General features: G+C 40.1%; 2 protein-coding genes across 3 annotated transcripts in view; one reads left to right on the plus strand and one right to left on the minus strand.

Annotated features, from left to right (window-relative positions):
• Nucleotides 1–1,463, minus strand: part of si:ch73-63e15.2 (protein strawberry notch homolog 2) — a 60,149-nt gene extending 58,686 nt beyond the window's left edge. The window contains 1 exon segment of the mRNA XM_034582687.1: nucleotides 1,290–1,463. The gene's annotated coding sequence lies outside the window, so the exon portion shown is untranslated.
• A 3,636-nt stretch (nucleotides 1,464–5,099) lies between these two features.
• On the plus strand, nucleotides 5,100–20,138 carry tm6sf2 (transmembrane 6 superfamily member 2). Of its 2 annotated transcripts, XM_034582884.1 has the most exons (11): nucleotides 5,100–5,239; nucleotides 5,468–5,586; nucleotides 7,889–7,992; nucleotides 10,093–10,190; nucleotides 10,278–10,381; nucleotides 12,425–12,507; nucleotides 12,915–13,039; nucleotides 15,239–15,340; nucleotides 16,876–16,968; nucleotides 19,013–19,132; nucleotides 19,783–20,019. In XM_034582884.1, exons 2-11 carry the CDS (start codon nucleotides 5,507–5,509, stop codon nucleotides 20,017–20,019), a joined length of 1,146 nt encoding a protein of 381 aa, XP_034438775.1. In that variant the 5' UTR covers nucleotides 5,100–5,239; nucleotides 5,468–5,506. The 2 variants fall into 2 exon arrangements, with proteins under 2 accessions (XP_034438775.1, XP_034438776.1); XM_034582885.1 differs by lacking the exon at nucleotides 5,100–5,239 and having other exon boundaries at nucleotides 5,507–5,586; nucleotides 19,783–20,138.
• Nucleotides 20,139–23,439: the final 3,301 nt, after the last annotated feature.

Raw genomic sequence — 23,439 nt, forward strand, 5'->3', positions numbered from 1 at the left:
AGTGCAGATTTCAATATAAACACAACAGCCAATTATTCCTTGGGGAGCATTTCATTCTTATCCACCACTGGGGCATATCCAACTCTCTATAGTTCAAAATGATATGGAGGTGCATTCATGCATTAAACAATGCACCCAGTTCCACCACTGACCGCACAGATCCCCAAACTTTATTATGGAGAAAAATCTACAACCTTGATTTAGATTTGTGTTTGTTTTCACTGTCTCGTTTAGTCACGTAGTTACGACAAAAGAGGCAGAAACCGGAGCATGTTCCAACTAACTGTACCTTGAGATCACGTTACAGTCTATTTACTTCTACCCAGCTAGCATTGGCTAACATCTTCTCGTGTATGCCTGTCCGTGCATTAAAACACAAGTGGGTCTTCGTGGACTTAATGTTGGCTTTTCACACGAACAGCACCTCAGTGTGAATGTGGCTCTTCCTGAGGTCCGGAGCTTCCCTGGTCTCCACAGCACAAAGGAAAGCAGCCACAGCTCGACGCTACGGAGCAGCTGCCACCACAGCTAGCTTCCCGAGCGACAAACAAAACACTGAACAAGCCGTGGCAAGCGAGCTCTCGCTAGCTACAAAGCATTCCCACTTCACCCAGTCCAGTGTTTCAAGTAGTAATCGACGGTGGCGAAACTGAGCATATCCCGAATTAGTTCGATAAAACCAGGCGTACTTCTGGTAGCTAACTGTGCTAGCTAGGTTAGCATAGCTCCTAGCGATTCCTGACTGGGTATGTTCGTTTTGTACATTGTCTGCGAAGGTTAATATGATGACATTACTATGTAGTTATCTCAGGAAAATATTACATCTTAAACCGTTTGACCCCGTCGTGGGAACGCTCATCGTGGTGGTTAAGATACCATGGAGTGTGTTTTTATTGTAAAAGTTACAGTAGCGTGTATTGTTTAAAAGCCAGATTACTTGCTGGTTAGCTAACATCAAAGCAGTTGCTTATTACCAAGTAACTAGCTAGCGTAGTTAGCTGTTGGCTTGTCTTAAGGCTAGCCCGGTGGTTCGGAGACATCAACACCAAGGGTCTTTTTTAATGTGTTCCCACTGCCCCTCGATTCGCTGGGTTTCAAGGCATTCTGAGTTTACAGATAACGTGTCCTCCCGATAACGCTGGACTCCGAGCAGCCGCCGGAGAAGCGGCGTAGCCCGTCGTAAAAAACGTGCGCGCCTAGGAGAGGCTGCCCAGGACGCATCTTGTTAATCGGCGACTGCCGATGTGTCGCTCGCCTTTTTCCAACAATATCCTCGACGTTGCACTCACCGTTCAGTCGGTATCTTATTCGAATTCCAGTCCCCGGCCGCGCGACCCGATTCTCGACGAGGAGTCGCCTCAAAGAAACGGAAACTGGGGATTTTATCCAACTTATTCTTCTTAGTTGTTTTCTCCACTTCCTGATTGAGACGGTGCCATTTTGAAAAGCGAAAAAACGCTTCCGCCGCTGTCGTCACGCGCAGTGCCGCTTGTTGATCGCGAGCAGAAAGCAGCTCGGGCCATAAATAGTTCATCGCGTTAACAACACCTGAGCCTCCACTTCACCTCAGCACCGTGTTATAATACACACACATTTATAATACACACACATGATGGGAGATCAGAGACGAATTCAACCCTTATTGATCACCTATTGACCCTTTACGACACATTCATGATAATAGACGGATAATAACTACAAGTAAGGAATATGCCCTATTAGATATAAAATCCATAAAGAGTTTGGTAAAATATAGTTAATGTATTTATTAGCTTGTATTTTGTAAACCATTTAGGATAACTATTATGTTACTTACACTCTGAGATTGATAAACAAACTGAGTTTATACTTTACACAATATAGCACCTTTAGTTACAATGTGCTGGCAAGTTCAAAATGAAAAATTGAAGGCAAACGATAGGAAACTGTAAAAAAAAAAGAGCAAATAATAGGAAACAAATAAAAAAAGGGTTAAAAGTAAGAGCAGATGAGAAAAGAGTAAAAACAAGGGAGAATAAAACATTATAAAATGATTTAAATAGGTCACAACTAAGAGAAGGCACACCTTCAATGTCTTTAAGAGAGATTTAAAAGATGATAATTTTGTTCCAAAGAGTGGGGTTCCTGACAGGAAAGGCCTGCTCACCTCGGGTTCTCAGCTGGGACTGTGGATTAGTGAGCAGGGCCTTTGCTGAGGACCTCAGGTTACGACTGTGCACATATGGTGTCAGAAGATGTGACATGTACTTAGGTGCCAGGACGGGGGTGTTAAAGTCAGAAAATATTATTCAACCTTGTGTAAGTGAAGAGGACACAGATGATTGATCTAACTCAGTAGTTATGGATCATCTAAGAATTGACATTTTGCGATGCAGATAGATGTCGCCCGATGAGACATTAAATATTGTTAATGTATACATATTTTTAAATGTGTATAGAGCATACACAGCTGTAACCCTCACTTGTATTTTGATTTTTATATTTTAATTTGAAAGTCATGTTATATGGACCTCTGGTTTATTTTAGCAATGAATTACATCTATTTAGGATTATTTTATTATTTTGGTCAGAAAATGTGCTGGCAATGATAATTATAAATCTTTAAAATACCCTCACATTCCCATAGTTGAAATCAACTATTCATGGTAAAACAATTCTCAAGGGAAAGGATTAAATAATTTAAAACTAATAAAAACCTCAATTATCATACAGATATTTCATCAGGTTTTGCATTTGTTTTCCTTTTAGGAGGCCATTGGCCTAAATTTAGCCGGCAGAAAAAGCATTGCACAGCTGCATGAAATAGCATAGGAAAATACATCTGATAGTACTGAGTATAAATGGTATAAAAGTATAAAATAAGTTATTAAACAAAGAGAAAGGAAAATAATAATAAAAAAACATATGTTTGGATTTTCATATTGTATGCATAGCCTCTGTACTTTTTGGCTGTATGATAATTTGAAGACAATTATTGTATAAAAGCATATTTGATTTTTGAGGTCAAATAAAGTACATGTGAATCTTCCTCCTGCAGGTCTCTGTCTCATTTTGGCATCCGTCTATTCTATGTTATTGAACGCCCGAGCTGGAAGAGCTCCAGTTGTTTCCAGCAAACACACACTGCTACGTATTTCCTGGTATAACAGTCCCCTTTTCCCAACAAAGCAGGGTTGTGGGAAGCAAAGGGCGGTGTGTGTGTGTGTGTGTGTGTGTGTGTGTGTGTGTGTGTGTGTGTGTGTGTGTGTGTGTGTGTGTGTGTGTGTGTGTGTGTGTGTGTGTATAGCATGTGTGTGTGTGTGTGTGCGTGTGTGTTTGTTTTTATTTCAAGGTGGCACTCATGAGAGATGGGCTATCGGCAGGGTTGTGCTTTGTTTTCCCAGTCTGATTCTGTTACATTGTCTGACGTCAGTAATGTGGTAGTTGATGATATAGGATGTTGGTTAAATGCATCACGACACATCCTAGTTGCACAATTTCAAAGCTCATCATTGAGGACATTTTGTGAGATTAACAATGCTCTGCATCCTCAGTGACTTCACTGTACCAGGATTTGCTGAACACAACACCAACAGGCTCTTGTGATTAAAACAAGGAGACAGTTCCGATCATATTTTAAACTTTCTAATAGAAACTTATGTTTCAACTCAAAACTAACAAATTTCAGTTTTTCGTTGTGGTATGGTGCATGCTCTTTTAGTTTTAATGTGGCGCCCCCTGCTGTAAAGATACTGAACTGGAATTTGAGAAATGGCTATTTAAACAAAGCAACTGAAGCAAGGCTGTAGTCGTGAACTGAACACTGGGGGGGACCAAAATCTCACAACTCATTATTAGCATACAAGATACATTTTGTCTGTATTTTGTTATTTAAAACAATGTTTAATACTGTATTGTAAGTCTAATGTGTGCTTGGTAATATAAACATGTTTATGTGTATTTTATATAACTTTATATTACATTTTTATAGTAAATCAAATTATATAAAACATACATAAATATCTTTAAATAGCATGTATACATTAGACTTAAGACATAAGACAGCAAACACATAAGGGCCCACAATGTTTAATGTTTTATTTTTTTAAACAATGAACAGAAATATATGCATTGCTATAGATCTATCTAGTACAGTTATTTTAGCAAAACGTTTAGCAAACTGGTTTTGATTGATCCTACACTAAGCTTTTCTTCATTCATCTTTTCTCCTCCTCTCCTCCTCTCCTCCTCTCCTCCTATCCTCTCTCTTCTCCTCTCTCCTCCTCTCCTCTCTCTTCTCCTCTCTCCTCTCCTCTCCAGTCATCTTTTTGCTTGTCATAGCATAACAGTTTTATTATTATTATTCGGCCAGTTTACTGCGAGCTGTGACGCAGGTAAAATGGACTGCTAAAACTATGTATCTGACAGAAATGCAAGGATGTTACAGTCAGTCTTACACGTTTTTTGCCTATTCAGACGCTGTGAACATACTTTTTGAGAAAGTTAGTTACTTTAAATCGTACACCTTCTTGATCTAGAGTTTAAAAGACGCGTTAAAGACACCTCCTCAGTTTGAATATCATCTTTGTAGAAGAGACAAAACTCAAGCTCAACTTTAGGTCAATTTCAGGTGCAGGAAATGCATCTAACTACATTTGTTAGACTTTTTGGATCCATTAAAATGCAAAAATGTCAAAAGGTGTCTACAACGTTTGGTCGATGGAATAATTAGAGCTAAAAAGAAATAAACAGACTAATACGAAAACAAACATTCACCAGTGCATCTTTATATCTCAATCCCCCTAAAGATGTCAGTGAAATGTCACATAAATACATTGTACCACAACATTCAACATCCGGTATCACAAGAAGTCAAGCCAGTTGAAGATGCCTGGAGAACCGTGGTATGTTGGAGAAGAGTTGATTTGAATTCTGATTGAGTATTGAAGTTCACACTGGTCAGTATGTTCCTCTCTTAGTTATAGGTTTTTCTGAGCATTATATACACTGCACATTTCATAAAACACAACACCGACTGCACCAAAGACCCAGATCAGTAGAACTTGAAAGTGCATTGCTGGATACAGTGGAATGTCGACCTATTTTCTAATGCGACTTATGTAAATCTCTGACGAAACCATATTGCGCAACTTTGCACCCAAAAGCTTCTTTGTCTCCGCTTCATTATTTCCTCGGTGAAGGCCATGTCTGCCTCAGGCCGGCTGTAATTCCATTAATCCACTGAGAGTGTAGCCTGACGGTAAGAGCCCACTCTGCTCCTTTTCCACTCTGTTATATTTTGTCGATTTCATTTGGAGTTTTTGAATAATATTCATGTAATTTTAATTAGGGGTTAGGGTTGAGATTCATTTAGTCTATTTCAGTTTTGATGAATATATTGATGTCTGGCAAAGTTTGAATATCAACTTGTTTTAATCATTTACAGATCTTATTGCTATAACAGCTTGTTATCTTTGTTTATTTTCAGCTTTTCTCTTGGGAGGGCGGTTGAACTGCTTTTGAAGAGATGGAGACTTCAGTGTTTTTATTTTCATTATCGGCCCTCGGCATTCTTTATGCCATGAACACCATTCCAGAGCTTCAAGAGTAAGTCATCACATTCATTGATTTCTTATTGCTCAGTTTCTATGTATACATCTGTATAAGTCCACTCCTGTTTTCCTAGGGAGAAAGCTGTAAACTATTCTCATAAAGTTATAGTAATAGTTTTAGACATAAATACTATACACTCACAACACATAAAATAACACATACTAATATACAAACAATAATCGTACTATTAGCCTATAATTGCAAGAATATGGATGTGTAATAGTGCAGGTGATCTTCACTGTATCGTGGGGTGACAGACAGTATTACCACCACTAGAGGACACTGTAAGCTTAAAACTCAAGTGATATTTCTGTCTGTGTTTAACTGGAACTACCTCATAAATCCTTGCTGCTAATTCAATGGCTTCAATTTTCAAGGTCTATTTGCCACTTGTGTAACATCTTCAAATGATTGGCCGTGTCGTGTTGTTCATTGGAGACTCAAAGAAAAAAGTGTAGGGAGCAAAAATAACTAAATGAGAGGAAATAATCGGATAAGTCGCTAATAAAGTTTGCTCCAAGGGAACATTTTCTAATTTAAATCCTATTTGTTTTCCCTGTTTATTGGAAATTTGCCTTTAGAGTATTGTCTATTGATGATTACATACTACAGGCTGGATAAACAGAGCCAGTGGTGAAAAGCATGCTCCACTCTGCCCTCACTTCTTTTTAGTTTTTTTTACCACAAGATATTCCTCATTTTTACAGACTTTTATGCTCCCACTGTGTAAATACCTGGTGCTGGTTCCTTTTTTGAATGTGTGGACCCTGACAATCAATACAGACCGCACAGAGGAGTGTGATAAATTGCTCTTGACATACAATATGGCTCACGCTCTTCCACTCTGCAAACAAACTGCGTCGTGCGCATAAATCTTCCTGTAGTGTTGAATTGGAGAGGCAGCGAGGGAGCTTCCCTTTGCTCTGGCAGCATTTGTTTTCTTTCTGCGAGGACACACTGTGAGCTTTCCGAGGAGGTAATATTGTTCACTGGGAGATACATTGGGCACATTAATCTTTTCCAGTGTGAGGCAGTGGTACCTTTGGCCAGTAAACATGGAGGGCAGCGCTGAACTAACATGGCCTTACCTTGCTTGCCTCTCCCACCCTTGCCTGTGATGGATTAAGCCTTTGTAAAGCTGTGCTTTTGCACCACTGGTATAAGCTCAGCACCACAGCAGCATGAGTCAAATGTTGCAAAAACAATGAAACGTTGTTGAGATGTGAACTAGAAATAGCATCTGGGCGATAAAACAACATCAATAGTTATCACAATATAATTTTCATCAATGGCAATATAACAAAAGTCCAATGTACTGTATATCAATTTAATGCTTATGCATTGTGTAAGCACAGTTAGAAGGTGTAACACATTATTGATCTACCTTAGATTCGCAAAATGTCTTGCCGGGAACCAAGTGTCATTCTCTGTCCACAAAGAAGAGTTTAAAACCACAACCTTCACTCAAGAGAAAAAATCGGTCTCTAAACTTAAAGGACATAATAATAATAAATATAATATAATAAATTAATTATACAAAATAATAATAATGTGACATTCATCTTGATACTAATCAATATTTTGTTTGATATCAAATTTATTTTCTCCAACTAAGTATACAATATTATTAACACCATCACTCTGTGACTTTTTCTTTGACAAAACTGGATAAACTGATCAGACGGTAAATATAAGATTTTCATTGCAAACCAATCGTTCAATGTATATATTACTATTATTATTATATTGAAAGGGGGTTTTCGCATTCCAAGACTTCTGTCTGATCAATAACAGGAACACTTCAGCAAGTGATGCTTCAAACTCAATGATACAATTCTAAAATCTCTAAGATTAAACATAAACCTACTACTTGCACTCTGTTCTTTTTTTAAATCATCATTATTATTAAAAAGCGACCTGAGATTGTGGGTAATCAGGAGGTTTAAATTCAATGTGACACCACCAGGAACCTTCACACACAAACTGCCTCTCCCTGGACTCAGCAGATCTTTCACACACACTTCCCCTCACACTCCTGCATTATTTCTCCTGGTGCCAACTCTGGGTGTTTGCGTGTGATTATCATTCTGTCCGACTTCCCATTCATCATCATTTACTAATTCAGCACTGCAGAGAAGACTGGCACGACTTCCATGTGAAAAAAAAAACCCTAATTAGTAAAGAGAATGAGGCAGAAAGAGGGAGATTACTGTCTGAAAGGGCAGAGTGTCTGCAGTGAGATGGGGCTGGAAAACATGGACAACGTGCTGCTATTTGCTTTTCTCTGCGTCCACAGGCCGTACGTGATCCTGGGGACTGGTGTTGCTGTGTTGGTCGTTGTGTTCCTGTTCTACTTCCTCATCACTCGTCGCAACCCGCCTAAAGACGCTTTATTCTTTGGTAATCGACTCAAATATGTGCATTGGCCAACTTACTTGCAATGTATTTCCAAATGTTGGAGTTTAACAGAAGGGCTTTCCAGAAGGTTCACTCAGTGGTTTAGAGTGAAAGCATGAATTGTATTGTATTCTGTTCAGCCAGATTTCACCTGATATGTGGAAAGCTGCTTAGGCCTCTTGAAGCTTAGACCTTTGTGAGGTACGGCCGACCCTCTGCAGGCTGAGGACCTTCACGGTGCTTATACTTACTTAACCTTTTAGCTATTCTTTTGCAACAGAGTCCTTGTTTGTTTCTGGGACAAAGGGCACAAAGGCAACTATTTGAAAATACTAATACAGGACCAAAATAACTGCTCCTGTATAATACTACCCAGACTCCACAGAGCATAAGAAGGCCTGCATTCAGTTTGTTCGTGTGACCACCTTTCACACGACTTTAATTGAACATTTCTGTGGGATCTGTCTCATATTCTGCGCTGTTACGTGTGCAGCTATTGGTCAGACTGCATTCTCCATTGTGACCCCATGCACAAACACTTCCCTTGCAGCTGAAGCCAGGGGCTGTGCTATTGGAACCGAAGTGAGGTGATATATTGGTACTTGTGCCCAAGGCGAAGCTCCTGTTATGTATAGGAGGACCATAACAATGGGGGCGAAGCAGTGTCAGCCTCTTCTCCATGACAGAGAGCCGTAATCCCCCCTGCTATCTCACCTGTGAGATGTCAGAGATAAACCTGCTTGTTCTAAGGGATTACAGAGACGCCGGTACGAAGGAGAGACAGAAAGTGTGTTTGCGTGTGTGTGTATGTGTGAAGGACAGATAGGAGCAATGTGATAAACCCCCATGGTTTAAGCTGTGGCGTCTGTAGAGAGACGACCATGTCACAAACACAGAGAGTTTCTGTTTATAACGACATTCTGCAGATTTCAGGTAGCAAATCACTGAAATGTTTTTTATACCTGGGTCCTATGAAGCGTTTCCCGTGGTAAATCACTGACGCACACATGGTGCTCGGTCCAACTTTCTTATATATACATTCATATTTGTAGATTCTCACTTTCTGTTCATTCAAATCCTGTTAAATTAGACCAGTGGCTGTCCAACTCTCTACTTCTATAGTGAGGACGCTCATTGGCATAATGTATTCCTATGCCCCTATACCCAAACATTAACCATCACAAATACATGGCTGAACCTATCAGCCCTTTTGTCTCAAAGCCAGACTTAACCCTCAAACGGCTCTTTTCTGCCAAGGGAAGCAACTAAGCCCCTGCTGCAGTAGCTCCATGTCCCCCAAAGAGGCCTGGGCCCCGGGTCGAGAAGCACTGCATTAGATTGTATCGTGGCATCTGTGGACAGGCATTTATGGAGTTGGTGAACCAGTGTGTCATATTGTTATCACGCATGTGGGGGTCTATGTTGTTTACCCTACGTCTGCCATCATGATTGTGCAGCTCATAACAGGATTAGTCAATCTGAGTAAAATCCTTCTAGTCATTAACAGTTATATTGGACATGTTATCCTCTAATAGATCATTAAGCAGTTAACCGTGGACATCAGAAGGAGCCTGTGTGAGCCCATGCTGGTATAGAATATATATTTTATATTATTCTGCTGTGCTTCAGACTGATGAGCACCCAGCTGTGGGTCCAAACCATCTGATAGCTCTACCAAATGATCTACTGAAAGTCGAGTCTCTAATACATTAGTGTTTGATGATGAGTTCATGTATATTGTGGACTGTTTATTGTTCATATGGCCTCTACAGAAGAAAAGAGCACTGACCCTGATGAAGCTCAAATCAGCCCCTTTTAAAAAACTAGATCAAATTCACAAGTGATATGAAAGATTAGTGTTTCTGTGACCTCCAAGCAGGAACATTTTGAAAACACATCATTCTCTGCTCTTACAGCCTTGGCATTCTTTACTTATTCACTGTATTTTTCTGAATAGACAAAGCAGATTGAGTAATTACATGAAAGCTTCAAGGTTTCCTAACTCCTTTTAGTTTGTAAGATCTGAAGCTGATATTAAAATAGTACTGAAGCATGTTTGTGTGTCCACTGTCAGATGTTCTCTTTCTGATTCTTCCTTTGCAGTTTTTGCTGAATTTTCATTTACTTGTGTCATTGACCTGACGAGTGCCTTGGAATATGACGGCATTATATCTGGATTTATGAATTTCTACCAAAAGACAGTGGGTTTCTTACAAACACACACATCCCTGTTGACTAAACACCTGTTGTTAGCGCTGTGCAATATGTATTCATGTTATGTGCTTCAGGGGGAACCCTATCTGGGAACAGCCTATGCCATCATGATGTGCTACTGGGATGGAATAGCCCACTTTATCATGTACCTGGTGATGATCAGCAGGATAACAGACAGGTGGGTGAAGGTACGCTCATTTATCTCACTCTACAAAATGCTTGCCTCAAATTATGTTGGAGAGAATAAACAATATATTATCTACCTGTATCTACCTAAACAAAAACTATGTAGGAGGCTGTGGAAGTTGTATGTTTGTAAGTCTCAAAGTAGTAACAGTAAGATTTTCATATATTTGAGCTTAGTCTGTTTAAAACTGAGTAACATAGAGGTCAGTTCTAAGGGTAACAACATATTTAAAAGAGTCATCTTTTAAAAACCTATAGGCCATGAGGATTGTCATAAAGCAAGATATTTGTGAAGCTGATTGGTCCAGACTCCAAAAATATTAAATTATTAGAATAAAAGTGAATAATGTGAACCTCTTTTACATCTAAGAGCTGAAGTCAAATGTGCCCTATGTTTTGGATATTTATGGGAAGAGAAAAGAGGACAAAGCTCCATTAATTCATTGTTTATGGGGGTGCACAAAGCTACAAAGAGTGTGTTTGAATGTATAAGCCTTATAATTGGAAAGGAAATTCCTTTACAAGCCAAATTATGTTTACTGGAAATATACCCCGAAGACTCTGCTGCAACTCTGCAGCATTTGTTGCTAATTGAATTTGGACTTTTACAAGCCAGAGGGATAATTACACTATTGTGGAAGAATCTGGACGTGCCTTCTATTGGAATGTAGATGAAGAAGCTGGCAGCCTGCCTCACTTTGGAGAGTAACTTACATCCTTGTAAAACGGGAGCTCCACATGTGGAGCTCCTGTATGTTAAGAGTTTTTGGAAACACAGAAATTTAAATGATTTGAAACTGTGTGGAATCTATGCACTGCTGTGATTTTTTTAATTTTTGCTATGGTTGTGGGTAGTATTTACACTTTTTCGTTAAAGGAGACATTTGATACTTTTTCAGTTTTTCTTTCTTCTAGCGTGTTACAGGTTTTTGTGTACATGTAAACGTTCTGCAAAGATAAAAAGCCCAACATTCGCTGTAAAGGGAGCAGCCCCACCTTCGTGATCATGTGACATTACAATGCCCCACATTTACATAATCCCCGCTGAGTGGCTAGTCTGACACGCCCCCTAACAAAGCCTGGTAAAGCGAGAGCGGAGGTCAAAATTTCCTACACCTTGACTAATCACAACACAGTAGACCAGCTGGCCAATTAGAGCAGACTGGGCTTCAGTGGGAGGGTCCTTAAAGAGACAGGAGCTAAAACCAAGTGTTTCAGACAGAGGCTGAAAAGAGGAGCTGAAGCAGTGGACAGTATGAGGAAGGTGATGTGTTTTCTGAACATTACAGCATGTGAACCTTTCAAGTAATGACCCAAATTAAAGTTATGAGAGTAATATGTCTCTTTTATGTTTTTAATGTTTAAGCTTAAAGGTAGGGTTCGTAAATTATTTCTGAAACACTTCTTATGGTATTAGTTGAAATCCTCTTTATGACTCATCAAAAAATAAACACAAACAATTATTTCACTCAGAATGAAATGAGTGATTGGCCTCCTGCCCCTGCATTCGCTGCACATTACCACTGCACATATCTTCACCTGGAGAGACATACACCACTGAAGCAGAGAAAATAGCCAGAAGTTAGTGAGCAAGTCACAGAAAGTTGGCTTCCAGCAGTTGAGAGGCAGTGTGCATATAGCTTTGAAGATAGGGCCGATGGGAGGGGGTGGGATGTGTCGGTTGCATATTTTTTAAGTTAAGCCTGCTCTTGCTAGCTTTTCCATTCCAACTCTAGCTTGAGAGAGTTAAGTTCACTAGAAGAAATAAGATAAAGCATCTAACCATCTCTGAGTCACAATGATGATTAAAGAGAGGATGCAGGGGCATATCATGGAAATGAAATCTTCTGTTAAACAATGTCAGCCTTTTCATTATAGTGGGAAAAACTGTGTTCAGCATTCTATTACAAAAATCATGTATGATATATGTTTAAGAAGCTCATGGATACAACCCTGGGGTTCATGGTATTACTTTCTATTTACCCAGCAATCTCTACAAAAGTATAACCCCTCTTGTTTTTTGTTTTTGTCACAGGAAAGCGTACCGTAACCTCGGCTTGCTCTGGGCCGGCTCTTTGTGCGCCAACATGAGCGTGTTCATTGCCGGGATAGTTGCAGGTGAGCCTCATCTTCTATTCCCTGTCTACCAGTCCTGTGATGATGAGCTTTAATCAGGAGAACATCTGCACTGCCATGTACCATCAGTGTCACACGGTTCAGTCTGCCAACAAAACACCCACACGGTCCGCGCCTCGCCTGCCGTCACAACCCAGCGAACAAAGCAGAAAACAGACTCACAGCATCTGCTGTTGGCTTTTCAAACTGCATACAAAAGTGTCACAGGATCAAACTTGTCTGCAGGAAACATGTTTTCTCTGTTTTGGTATCATAGACATGCTGTACCGTACAGCGTGTCTTAGCCTGAAGTGCAGTAGAGCTTTGAATAGGGAGCTTAATTACTGAATTACATTGAGAACATGTATCCTTGATGGTACAAACTAATGGACAGCTCTTCTCTCTGGCAGGTAAATACGGCTCAGAGATCCGGCCGGCTTTCTGGCTCAACTTCCTCTTCCTATTGATGCCTGTGTGGGGAGCTGTCACGCTGTTCACAAGGCCCAAGGACAGGCCGCTAATCGGCGGATACAATGTACGTCCAACGCATGGATGGTTAGGCCTTGATGTGAATGTGGGATGGCTTTAAAAGTGGTGTTTGCCGAATGTGTTTAATCTGTTCAACATACACGTACATTCCAGAGATTCAGACCATGAAAGGTGACAATGTACGGAAGTAAGGCATTTACATTTAGGACTTGCTGTAGTTTCCAGTTGATGAGATAGTAAAATTTGAGGTGAGCTCATTTTAATCTGAAAGAAGATCATTACAGTTTGTCTGCAAGTGGAGACCTGCCAAATTTCAGTATATTTTTTTCAGTGTTTTATTTCCTTTTTCTATCACATTCTCCAATGATTGAATCAATCTTAAAGGTGCAGAAGGGAACAAATACAAAAATAACGTTTTCCTATTTGCTAAAACTTTCACTATGATCTTACACTAGAACATGTGGCAGATATTTTATAAGAAAAATCTTTCTCCACCTACAGCTCGTAATGTAATTTTGAAGAATCCACCACTTCTGTTTCTGACCGAGTGTCAATCAGTTTTTTAATTTAGCCTCAACCCATCATGGTTCTGGCTGAAATAAGAGTGAGCTTGTTCTTCAGTCTTAGACTTAGAGCTGGTACAAACACTATATTTTTGGAATTTATAACCATATAATCAGATATCAACTTTTATATGAAAGGGGTCACAAGTAGTGACAATCGTACAGAGAACTAACACCCAGCTCTGCAGTTCTCTGCAGCTCTCAAAGGAGCATTTTTTAAAGCAACAGTTAGCTCATTGTTTTGGTTTTCTGGTCCATAACTTTACTGTGTTGACTCATTCTCACAGTTGTCCTCACTGTTGCTTTCATTTGCAGCAGGTGTCTTTTTTTCCAGCAAAAAGAGCTGAAATGACTGTATGTTAGGAGTAGTTGCATACAGGACCCAAAATGTAGATAAGGCAGGTAGTGCAGACAGAATGTTCAATGAAAAAGGAACACCCACAGTCTGTGTGTAGGTTGGCAGGAACGAAGAAAAGTAACTAAAACTAAAAACTAAAACTAAAACTAAAACTAAAAGTGTAGGCAGTAAAACAGAAGCAAAACCTCAGGAAACATCACACAGGAAACACCCGGGAACAAGAAGGAACAAAACAGGAGCCAAGACAGAACAGAACCGAGGCAAACTGGACAAAACGAAACTGAGATAGTGGATACAGGTCAAACACATCTGGGCGGAGCAGACAATCACAAAAGCAGGAAACCAGACAAAGACATTAAGCAAAGCAACTAGTAAATCCTTTGTCTTATTGACCTCTCAAAGGGCTTTACACTATAAGTCATATTCACCCATTCACTCACATTCACACAGAGCTTCTATACACAGGGCTTTTTCTATCACAAATCATTCATGTATAGCCCTCCTGGACAATTTGGGGGTTCAGCATCTTGCCCAAGGACACTTCAGCATGTGGACTGGAAGAGCCAGGGATCAAACCACCAACCCAATCTATCTTTCTATCTATTGCCAACAATGATATATGTATGTAAAGCAGTGTGTGGCTGGGAGGCAGGTCCCCCTCTCTTAGTGCAGGTCAGACAGTAAAAATATATAGTTAATTTATATTTATCTAGTGACCAAAATCTTTGTTTTCTTATAAGACTCATATAAAGAGTTTTTGTAGATGAAAATTCAACATAATCTAAAATGCATGTATGTGCAATTACTAGGTTAAATAAAATTAATTATGTATAGTGTAATAATAATGATTAAAACATTGCTTTAAAATAATAGTCTGGATATATAAAAGCTGGTCTATCCATTGTGAGGCAGGGGCCCCAAACTTATCCTGGCTTAGGGTCCCCAGATGTTGTGTGGTCTTTACAGCACCAAATGTGAAACACAACAAGTTAGCAACTAGCTGGTGAGTATGGCGGAGCATTTAGCAGCTAAACACAGATGTTTCTCAAAGGGGAACTGCAAGGGGACACAAACACAGCTACAAATGGATGTCAATGTTGCTCCATCCAACCTCACCATTTCAATTTATATGTTTTATATATTGTTTCTGCTTCATCTTTGTGGCTAAACAACAATTAATGCAGGTTAAATTATAATGTCAACAGAGACAAAGACTCAGTTGCACACTCTGTCATAGAAACAGGTCTCATTAAAGTTAGAGTATGAAGCCATGACTGTGACGAAGCAGCACTATTCTGTACATTGTCTTGACATCTCCCCACAGGCGCAGCACGCTCAGAGCATGAAACTGATTTGGCGTCCCTTGGACCTGATCCTGGTTCTGCTTCTGTTGGCTGCCATGGCCTTCACTGTGCTCAGAGGTTTGGTGAGTGAGCATCACACTCATGACATGCACAAAGTTTAGGGTGGGGCTGTAATGGTTGTTGTAAAAGTCATGTAGCCTGCGATGCTGCTCATGCAGAGCGGTCTGTCCATGGAGGGTCGAGGATTCCTACACAATGTTTTACTTTTAGATTTACAAGCAATGCGTTCCACTAATTGACCTCATGGGAATGTTCATAAGAAAGATCTGGATCTAAAGCCGTGGGCAACATTATGAATAGTGTATTTTAACATGCTGCTGTTTCATATTCTTACAGGACATTTAAGAGAATAGTTTGACATTTTGGAAATCGTTCAATCATTTGGTTTCTTGAAAAGAGTTGGATGAGAAGATTGATACCTCTCACATCTGTAAACAAAGCTCCCTCCAGTAGCTGGTGAACTTGGTGAACTGGCTGCTGACTGTAGCTTCATATTAACTGGACAAGTTAAAAAGTGTCATCGATCTGCTCGTCAAACTCTCAGCACATTCAGGATCTCTAATTACCAATTCTACTCAGAAAATCATCGTGTTTCAAGAGGAACTTTCACACCTTCCTTGTTTCGTCCGGACCTTTGGACTTTTAAGTTTAGGCCGAACCAACAGACCAAAATTTAATTTGACCAAAAGAGATGGTCTCCCTCCGGATCAAACTGATGCAGTGTGAGCATTTTTTGGGATAGTTTGGACTTTCAGATTAATTGGAGGAAGTTGAGACGGCATTAAACAATAGAAGAAGAAAAGAAAGAAGTGTCTCACAGGATCAAAGAAGAAACAGAATTATTTTGTTCTATGCACTTTATTAAAAAAAGTTAGTGAATATAGGAGCTGAACTCCACAAACCAATACATTTTATGTGAAGATAAATGTAGTAAATTACAATGGGAAACCAAAGCTAATCAGATCAACTTAAAACAATGTAACAAAGACCATAAACTTGGTTCGGACCATGATCTGGACTTTCAGGTGTGAAAACGCCCTAAAAATGCACAAAACAGAAAAACACGTCTTTACTCAGGAACTGGATGGAACAAATGGAAACCTCCCACATGTCAGGTGCAGCTCTCATCAACAACATCATTACATCTATAAATATCAATATTATTATTTTCACATGACGGTTACATAACTGTTCCTGGTCTTCTCCTCTCTCCCCTCTTTTCCACCACCTCTCCTGTCTTCTCCATTGCTCTCCGTTATGTTATGTTAGGATTTGGCACAATACAAATCACTATTAATTGAGTTGAATGTCTGTGTGGTAAATGAAGCTCCCTCCAGCTGCTGGTTAGTTTAGCAAAAAAGTGGCTGCATGCTGGTTTTAGCTTCATATTTACTGGACAAATTAAAGAGTGGTATCAATCTTCCTGTCCAATTTTGAGAAAGTAATCTCTTAAGCCACATGAAGTTTATTTGATCCTAATTGGTGATTATACTTCTTTCTTTCCTCCACCTTATACTTTCAGGTAAATGTTGAATTCTATGATATTGAACTGCACTATATCATGAAGTGTTTCTGTTATTTTGTCCACCCCCTGTAGGTGGCCCTGGACTCTCCCCTCGAGGCCTGTTCTGTGTACCTGAAGCACTACGAACCCTACCTGAAAGATCCCGTGGGCTTCCCCAGAGTCATGGTGGGAGCTTTATCTCTTTCTCTCTCTGTCTCTGCACTCATTCTCTGTCTCCACCGGCAGCAGCTGACAGCTGCTCTCCAACCTGCTTCAAATAAGCAGCTACATAATGGACCTCTGCATGGAGATCACTGAGAGCAGGCAGGAGGCTTTGCCCTTATCGCTGAGCTCGCAGCTGATTACAGTCATTTTTCATCATTACAGCGTGGGTTGAGAGGCCAGCACATCTTTGTGTCTCTCTACATTTGCTTAAGATAGATAACAGATAATTATTGTGGTTGGTGCTGTGCCTGCTTTATTTTCTGCCCCTGACCCCGCACGGCTGTGGGGTTTGTTGCGTTTTTGTCGGTGTACACAGCTTCGTCAATAGGTTATCCAAAGACCTTGTCAGGCGGCAGTCGAGGCACAATTGCGAGCCATTGATCAGAGAGACGAACCGCATGCTGAGAACTTGATAAGCTAATCCTTCGCCCAAAGCCCCCCATCAGCATCTCACTGGGTGGGAGGCAGGAGGAGGCTGTGTGGGCTGCATGTGGAAGTATGTCTTGGTTGCCTTTGCAAATCAGTGTGTGTGTGTGTGTGTGTGTGTGTGTGTTGGTATTTTGCACACCGCTACACTGTTTCTGCAATTAATGACCTCTTTCTTCATTGATGATGATGGACGATACGTGACAGATTTCCGTGGCAGCACTAAAAAGGCATTTTAAACAGAAGACTGAAGGGCATTTACGATTGGCTTTCAGGCCCCGAGCTGAACTCATCAGAATTAATCTGGACCTCAGACTGCGAATGAAAAGAAACCGCTCAGTGGTATAATTTTAGGGTTTTACAAAGTGGGAAACTGGCTTTTCATGCACCAAATATTTTAAGTTGAAGGTCACGACACTCTCTGTAAGGACCCTGGTTTGGAAGTTATAATTTGTGCTGAGGCTGCACATTTGTGTTGGAGCTGGAGAGGAGAGAAATACTCCTGTACTGCACTTTAGAACAATTTGGAGACTGTGAATTTTTGAGTATTTCCATTTCGTAATGACTCATTTTATTTAATTTCCATTTCATAGGAGAGTGTTGTACTTTGTTATTCTGCTATATTTATCTAATGGCTGTAGTTACTGGTTACATTGTGGAATAAAATTCAAAAGGATTAGAATTTTATGATAAATGATGCTCTGTTAGTTGGCTGTAAAACAACCTCAGAACATCTTCCTCGATCATACTTGTAAAACGCTTTAATGTTCCAGTTGAAACTAAACTGAATATTTACATTTGATATGTACCTCTTCCAAGGAGGTTGCGTTTTCACTCATTGTATTTGTTGGTTTGTTTGTTTGTTTGTTTGTTAGTAAGATTATGCAACGACTACTGCATGGATTACCACGAAACTTGTTGGAGTAGGTCAGTATGGGTCAGGAAAGAAACCATAACATTTTGGTGTGGATCCACATTAGGGGGATTATTTCCTATTACTTTCTTTAACATTGCAAGATAGGGCACGTTTTGACACTTCGCTGATTTCCCAGGGAATAATTCATGGATGTTGATGGATAAAAAATGGTACAGCTTTAAGGGGACTATTTTGCCTTGGCGGAGGTATCGGCTTTTTAAGTGTGACATTGTGCAGATTCAGAAGAGAAAGCTGCAACCAGCATCACCACAGGCCAAGCAAACACCCCATTCCAAACAGGCATGTTTAGAAGGGCCACTTCACAACAATCTCAGAAGTCGGCAAAAGAATCATGACACATGTGGTGGTACATTATGCTTCTGTGTTAGTAGGTATAGTGCTGTGTTGGCCAAAGGAGAGCGAGGATGCACTGTCATAATTGTCAGGGTCCAACAACAACATGACAGCAATGGAGAGGAAAGCCTTGCTGCACTTTTCACTGGAATATGAATCATAATATCTACATCAACAACTCACCTGTGTCAACAAGAATAATGCCTGTAAAATACTGATTCAAGTCAAAATGTGGGCGGAAAAAAAACATGATACAATTTTCAGTTTTGCAAAAAAATAACAGTCCCATATTTCTTTTTTTTTTAACAGATGCTGCACTTTTTCTTCTATGGACTCCCTCTGTTTGGTTCGTTTGTTTATGGTCTCCTGAAGCCCGGCTGCACGTGGATGTCAGATTGGACGGTGTTCTGCGCTGGAGCCATGATTCAGGTAAAAACAATGAAGGCAAACAGATGATAAGTGAATCTGGCTGTGGATACGTAGCTGGATTACAGGGGGCTGTATTCTGAAAGTGTTTTGCAATGACAGTGTGTTGCGTTGCATAAAATCATCAGGATAATAACTGACTCTCATCATCATCTTCAAGACAAGGAGGTGTAACACGTGTGGCTGCAGTTAAACTCCCGGCCATGAGCTCTCAGCTTTTTATTAATTACCTGGATCACATTTATCCCCTAAAGCATATTTTCTGTTAATAAACAAGCTGGTGGAGATCTCTCCATATCTCACAGAAACATTGTGTTTGACTTAAGTCTTGTTTTGCTGTTTATAAATGGTTGCAGACTCTGTGCTCTCTATTTGATAAATTGCCAGGTTTTTAAGTCTGTACATCATTTGTTTATCACCTCCTTTAAAGATCCTGTTCTGTATATTTTAAACAAGATACTCATGGAAATTATTACCTTCCAAGTTAGTCTTCTGGGAAGTTTGTACAAACCATTAAGGCATGAAATGACCGGAAATCAATTTTAATATAGAATAAAACTGACAGCAGCAGATGTATCAGTGGTGATAGGCACATTATGCAGTTTACATGAATGACACTACACTCTATTCTTTTGCTGTGTGTTTCCTTGTAGTGCCAGTGGGCCCACATTGGAGGGTCCCTCCATCCTCGTACCACAGCTCCATTTCATATCCCTCACGATGTTTTCTGGTGTGTGCTGGCAGCTAACCTGCTCTACATGGTCACTCCTATCCTGGTGGCCCTGCGTGTTCAGAGTAATCCCTATTTCTTCCTCAAGATCTCCCCCTTTCCCGGGCAAACAGGTTTGCCAAACAGTGAGGAGAAAGACACCAAGTATAAAGACAAATAATCATTCTTAATCTTCATTGACCTTTGGAGTATAATCAATCATCTGATGATTCGTGAAGAGCTGTTGTATTTTAAATGCCATGTTTTGAAATGCCAAAATACAAGATTATTTTGCTCAACATTTTTGCATTTCGAGGTTATTTAATTGTTTGCTTTCATCCCTTGTGTTCCGTATACCTTGTATAAACAATGAAGCAACAGACTGTTGTCACAGTGAAGTCACCCATGGGTTTGTGAGCTGCTGTTTTGAAGCCTCAAGTTTGGCATTTTGGTCAGCACCATCTTGGTTGTTTGAAACCAGAAGTCACCATGTTTGGATTAGCAGGGGGGAGGAGCCTGTGGGACTCACCTACACCTGCGACCTGGACCCATTGGACAGTGCTAGCTGTCAATTATACAGTATCCATGTGCTAATGTATACCCAGCATTATCATCCATTTTACTATAAATGGGACCATCATTTAAAAAGCGAACACTAGCGATTCAGACCGTAAACGCTTTATAAATATGTGTGCTGATGTTTAAATCAAGTGAGAAGGACAGTCATTTACTCATAAATAACTTATTTTTGCAACCAGTGGTGTTGCCCTCTGCTGGTTATTTGAGAGAATGCCGATTTCAGGCACTTTCGCATTAGCTTCACTTTCCAGTTCTGATTCTTCGGATTATTGTTTGCATAACAATATTATCATGCCCCAGGCAGGGTTCTAGGACGGAGATGATGGTAACTCAGGGACGGAGATGGTGGAAAATCAGTCAGTCAAATATTTGCTGGATTACCATGAATCCTTTATGGACATTCATGATCCTCAAAGGATGAATACTGTTTTTCCCACCCGATACTCTAGCGCACTGATTCTCAAACTATGGTACGCGTACCAACAGTGGTACGCCACCTCCCTCTAGTGGTACGCGGAAGAATCTCAGAAAAAGTATAATATTATTATTATAAAATTGTTTTTAGCGGCTCTGTCAGTAATTTACATCCTCTCTTGTGTCTCTGTCATTCGTGCTGTGCGCTGAGCCAACCGCGTCAAACAAAACGGAGCGGGCCGCCGTCTACTCCAGCGCTACATTCATTTACTAAGTTTACAAAGTCTGCTGTTTTTACTCAGACTGAGTTTATACATGTGTCTGATCACACTGTTTGTGTGTGTGTGTGGGAGAGAGAGGGAGAGAGGGAGAGAGAGAGGAAAAGATTGAGCCTTACAGCTGATAAATGCGCCGCTCTGAATAAAGGTTTAATTCAATAATAAAAGTATCGATCATTATGTGATGATCAGTGTTGATATTGCAGCGACAAACAAATACACTTTTAAACTGTAGCGAGTCATGAGACTTCAGCTGAGAGAGAAACACACAGTGCAGTGGAGTCTGTGTGTGTCTCTATGTGCGCGTTGTTACTTTTCCCTCAGGTTCTGGGATCATTAATAAGCTTCAAAAGTTCATAATGATGAATTTAACTTGGGACAAACGTGATCACTAGAAGTTTCCACAGCAGAGTTGAGTTGGAGGAGGCGGAGCGGGATTTGACGGAGCCGCGTCTATATCTATACACCAATGTGTGTGGAAGTGTTTAAGCGCCAGTTCTAGTTCTACACCTTTGTACAGTGTGGCTGTGGCTGACAATAGTCAACAATAAATACTTTTCTTGTTAGGAATAAACCTTCCTCTTGGCTGAACTGTCTGTAGCTGAATAGGTTAGGCCTACGCTACTGTATTTTAATGTTGATCATAACAGTGGTACTTGGAGAGACCAATATTTTGCTCTAACATTTCCTCTAGCACAACCAGCACTAATGACTTTCATGATCCCCTTATTTTCCCTCTCATGTCTCCACCAGTTTCTACTTGTTCTGTGAAATATGTGGAGGTCTGGTCTATAAATCGGCACAAAATTTGGTAACATTCATGGTTCCCAGATGATGACTTTGGTGAATCAGCAACGGTGACGTTTATAACATAAACTTTGGTTTATGGACAAATGCCCTCCAAGCTTATAACGCTCACATTGGCCTCAGGTGCACTTCCTATTCAGTGATAAATGAATGAAAGTGAGATGGTGAACATGTTAGCACGCTGCTGTTAGCAGTAAGCTCAAAGAATCACTTTGCTTAAGAATACTGTCATCGAGCGGCAGATTCTGTTTTTTATACAAAACTTGTTTACTGCTCCATTCAGCCAATCCATCAGAAAAATGGAGTTGAATTCATCTAAATACATATTACGTTTTAAAACCTTTCCATCAATGTGTGCATCAAGGACTCGAGGAAACAGCCTGTTGATTGCTGAAACAACATGTTGCCGAGGTTCTATATTGGGTGGGATGGGACACACAGAAGTGGGCAGATTGCATCATGAGAGAAAAACCATTAGGACAGCAGGAGATCACTAAAAATATCTACAGTAGCCTATAATGTGCACAAATCAATGAGAGTGCACACAGAGCAGGAGACAAATAAGAAGGACATACTAATATAAAAGCAATTATGTTTCCAGTCAGTAAACTGAAGATTAGTGCTCAATGTTCTGTCTGAGTATTACACAACAACCACTCTGCTCTATATGCAAATCAGATGCCTCGATTTTTTTCTCTTGGCAAGTAATACAGTTGTTTCATGATAAATATTTAAAAACCTGACATAGGAAGCATTTTAATTCATGATTTATACTCTGAGATGCTGTAAACAGATGCCAAGTTTTCCCATTCACACTTGCTCACACATCTCTGTGGCTCTATTCTCTTCCTCGAGATGCCGTATGAAAACAGATGCACATGATTGAGTTTGCACTTTGCCAGGCAGCAGCGGCTGATGAAAGGAGGTTGATGAAAATGTTGCAAAGCATCTTCTGCGCACTCAACCCCGGAAAGAAATTGCACGGCAGTTTTCTCTGCCGAGGTTCTTGAACGCAGATAGAGCATGACTAAATTTGAGAGAGCAGACGTGAATCTTTATGCTGTGAACTGCTTCAAACGGCCCAGTGAACGGCGTAACGAGGCCTCTGTTTTCAGGTGCTTTTCAGAGAAGAGACGAAAGCTGTAAACAGTTCAGCAAACACCAAGTCCGGCCAAAGCTACTGCTGCAGTACAGTGGTACAATGTGTTTTCTATAAAATAATGAATTCTACAGGAAACACGCCAGCATGTCGATTCATTAAAAAAAAGAACTCTACCATATGCCAACAATATAAATAAAGAGTAATGTGATATAATTTGCCGAGCTGATTCATTGACTCCTGGCTGACTTGCAAAGTTGGCTGCATCGTTCTCCCAATTATTTTACATATATATATAATATATAATATAATATATATAACAAGTGATAACATTTTGTCTTTGATTATATTTAAAGCTTAATAAGTGCAGTATTTGGTAATGTCCACGTCAGCCCACTCACATGTAGAAAAAAACATTGTGAAG

The sequence above is a fragment of the Hippoglossus hippoglossus genome, chromosome 4 (assembly GCF_009819705.1).
Source record: "Hippoglossus hippoglossus isolate fHipHip1 chromosome 4, fHipHip1.pri, whole genome shotgun sequence".
NCBI lineage: Eukaryota > Metazoa > Chordata > Actinopteri > Pleuronectiformes > Pleuronectidae > Hippoglossus > Hippoglossus hippoglossus.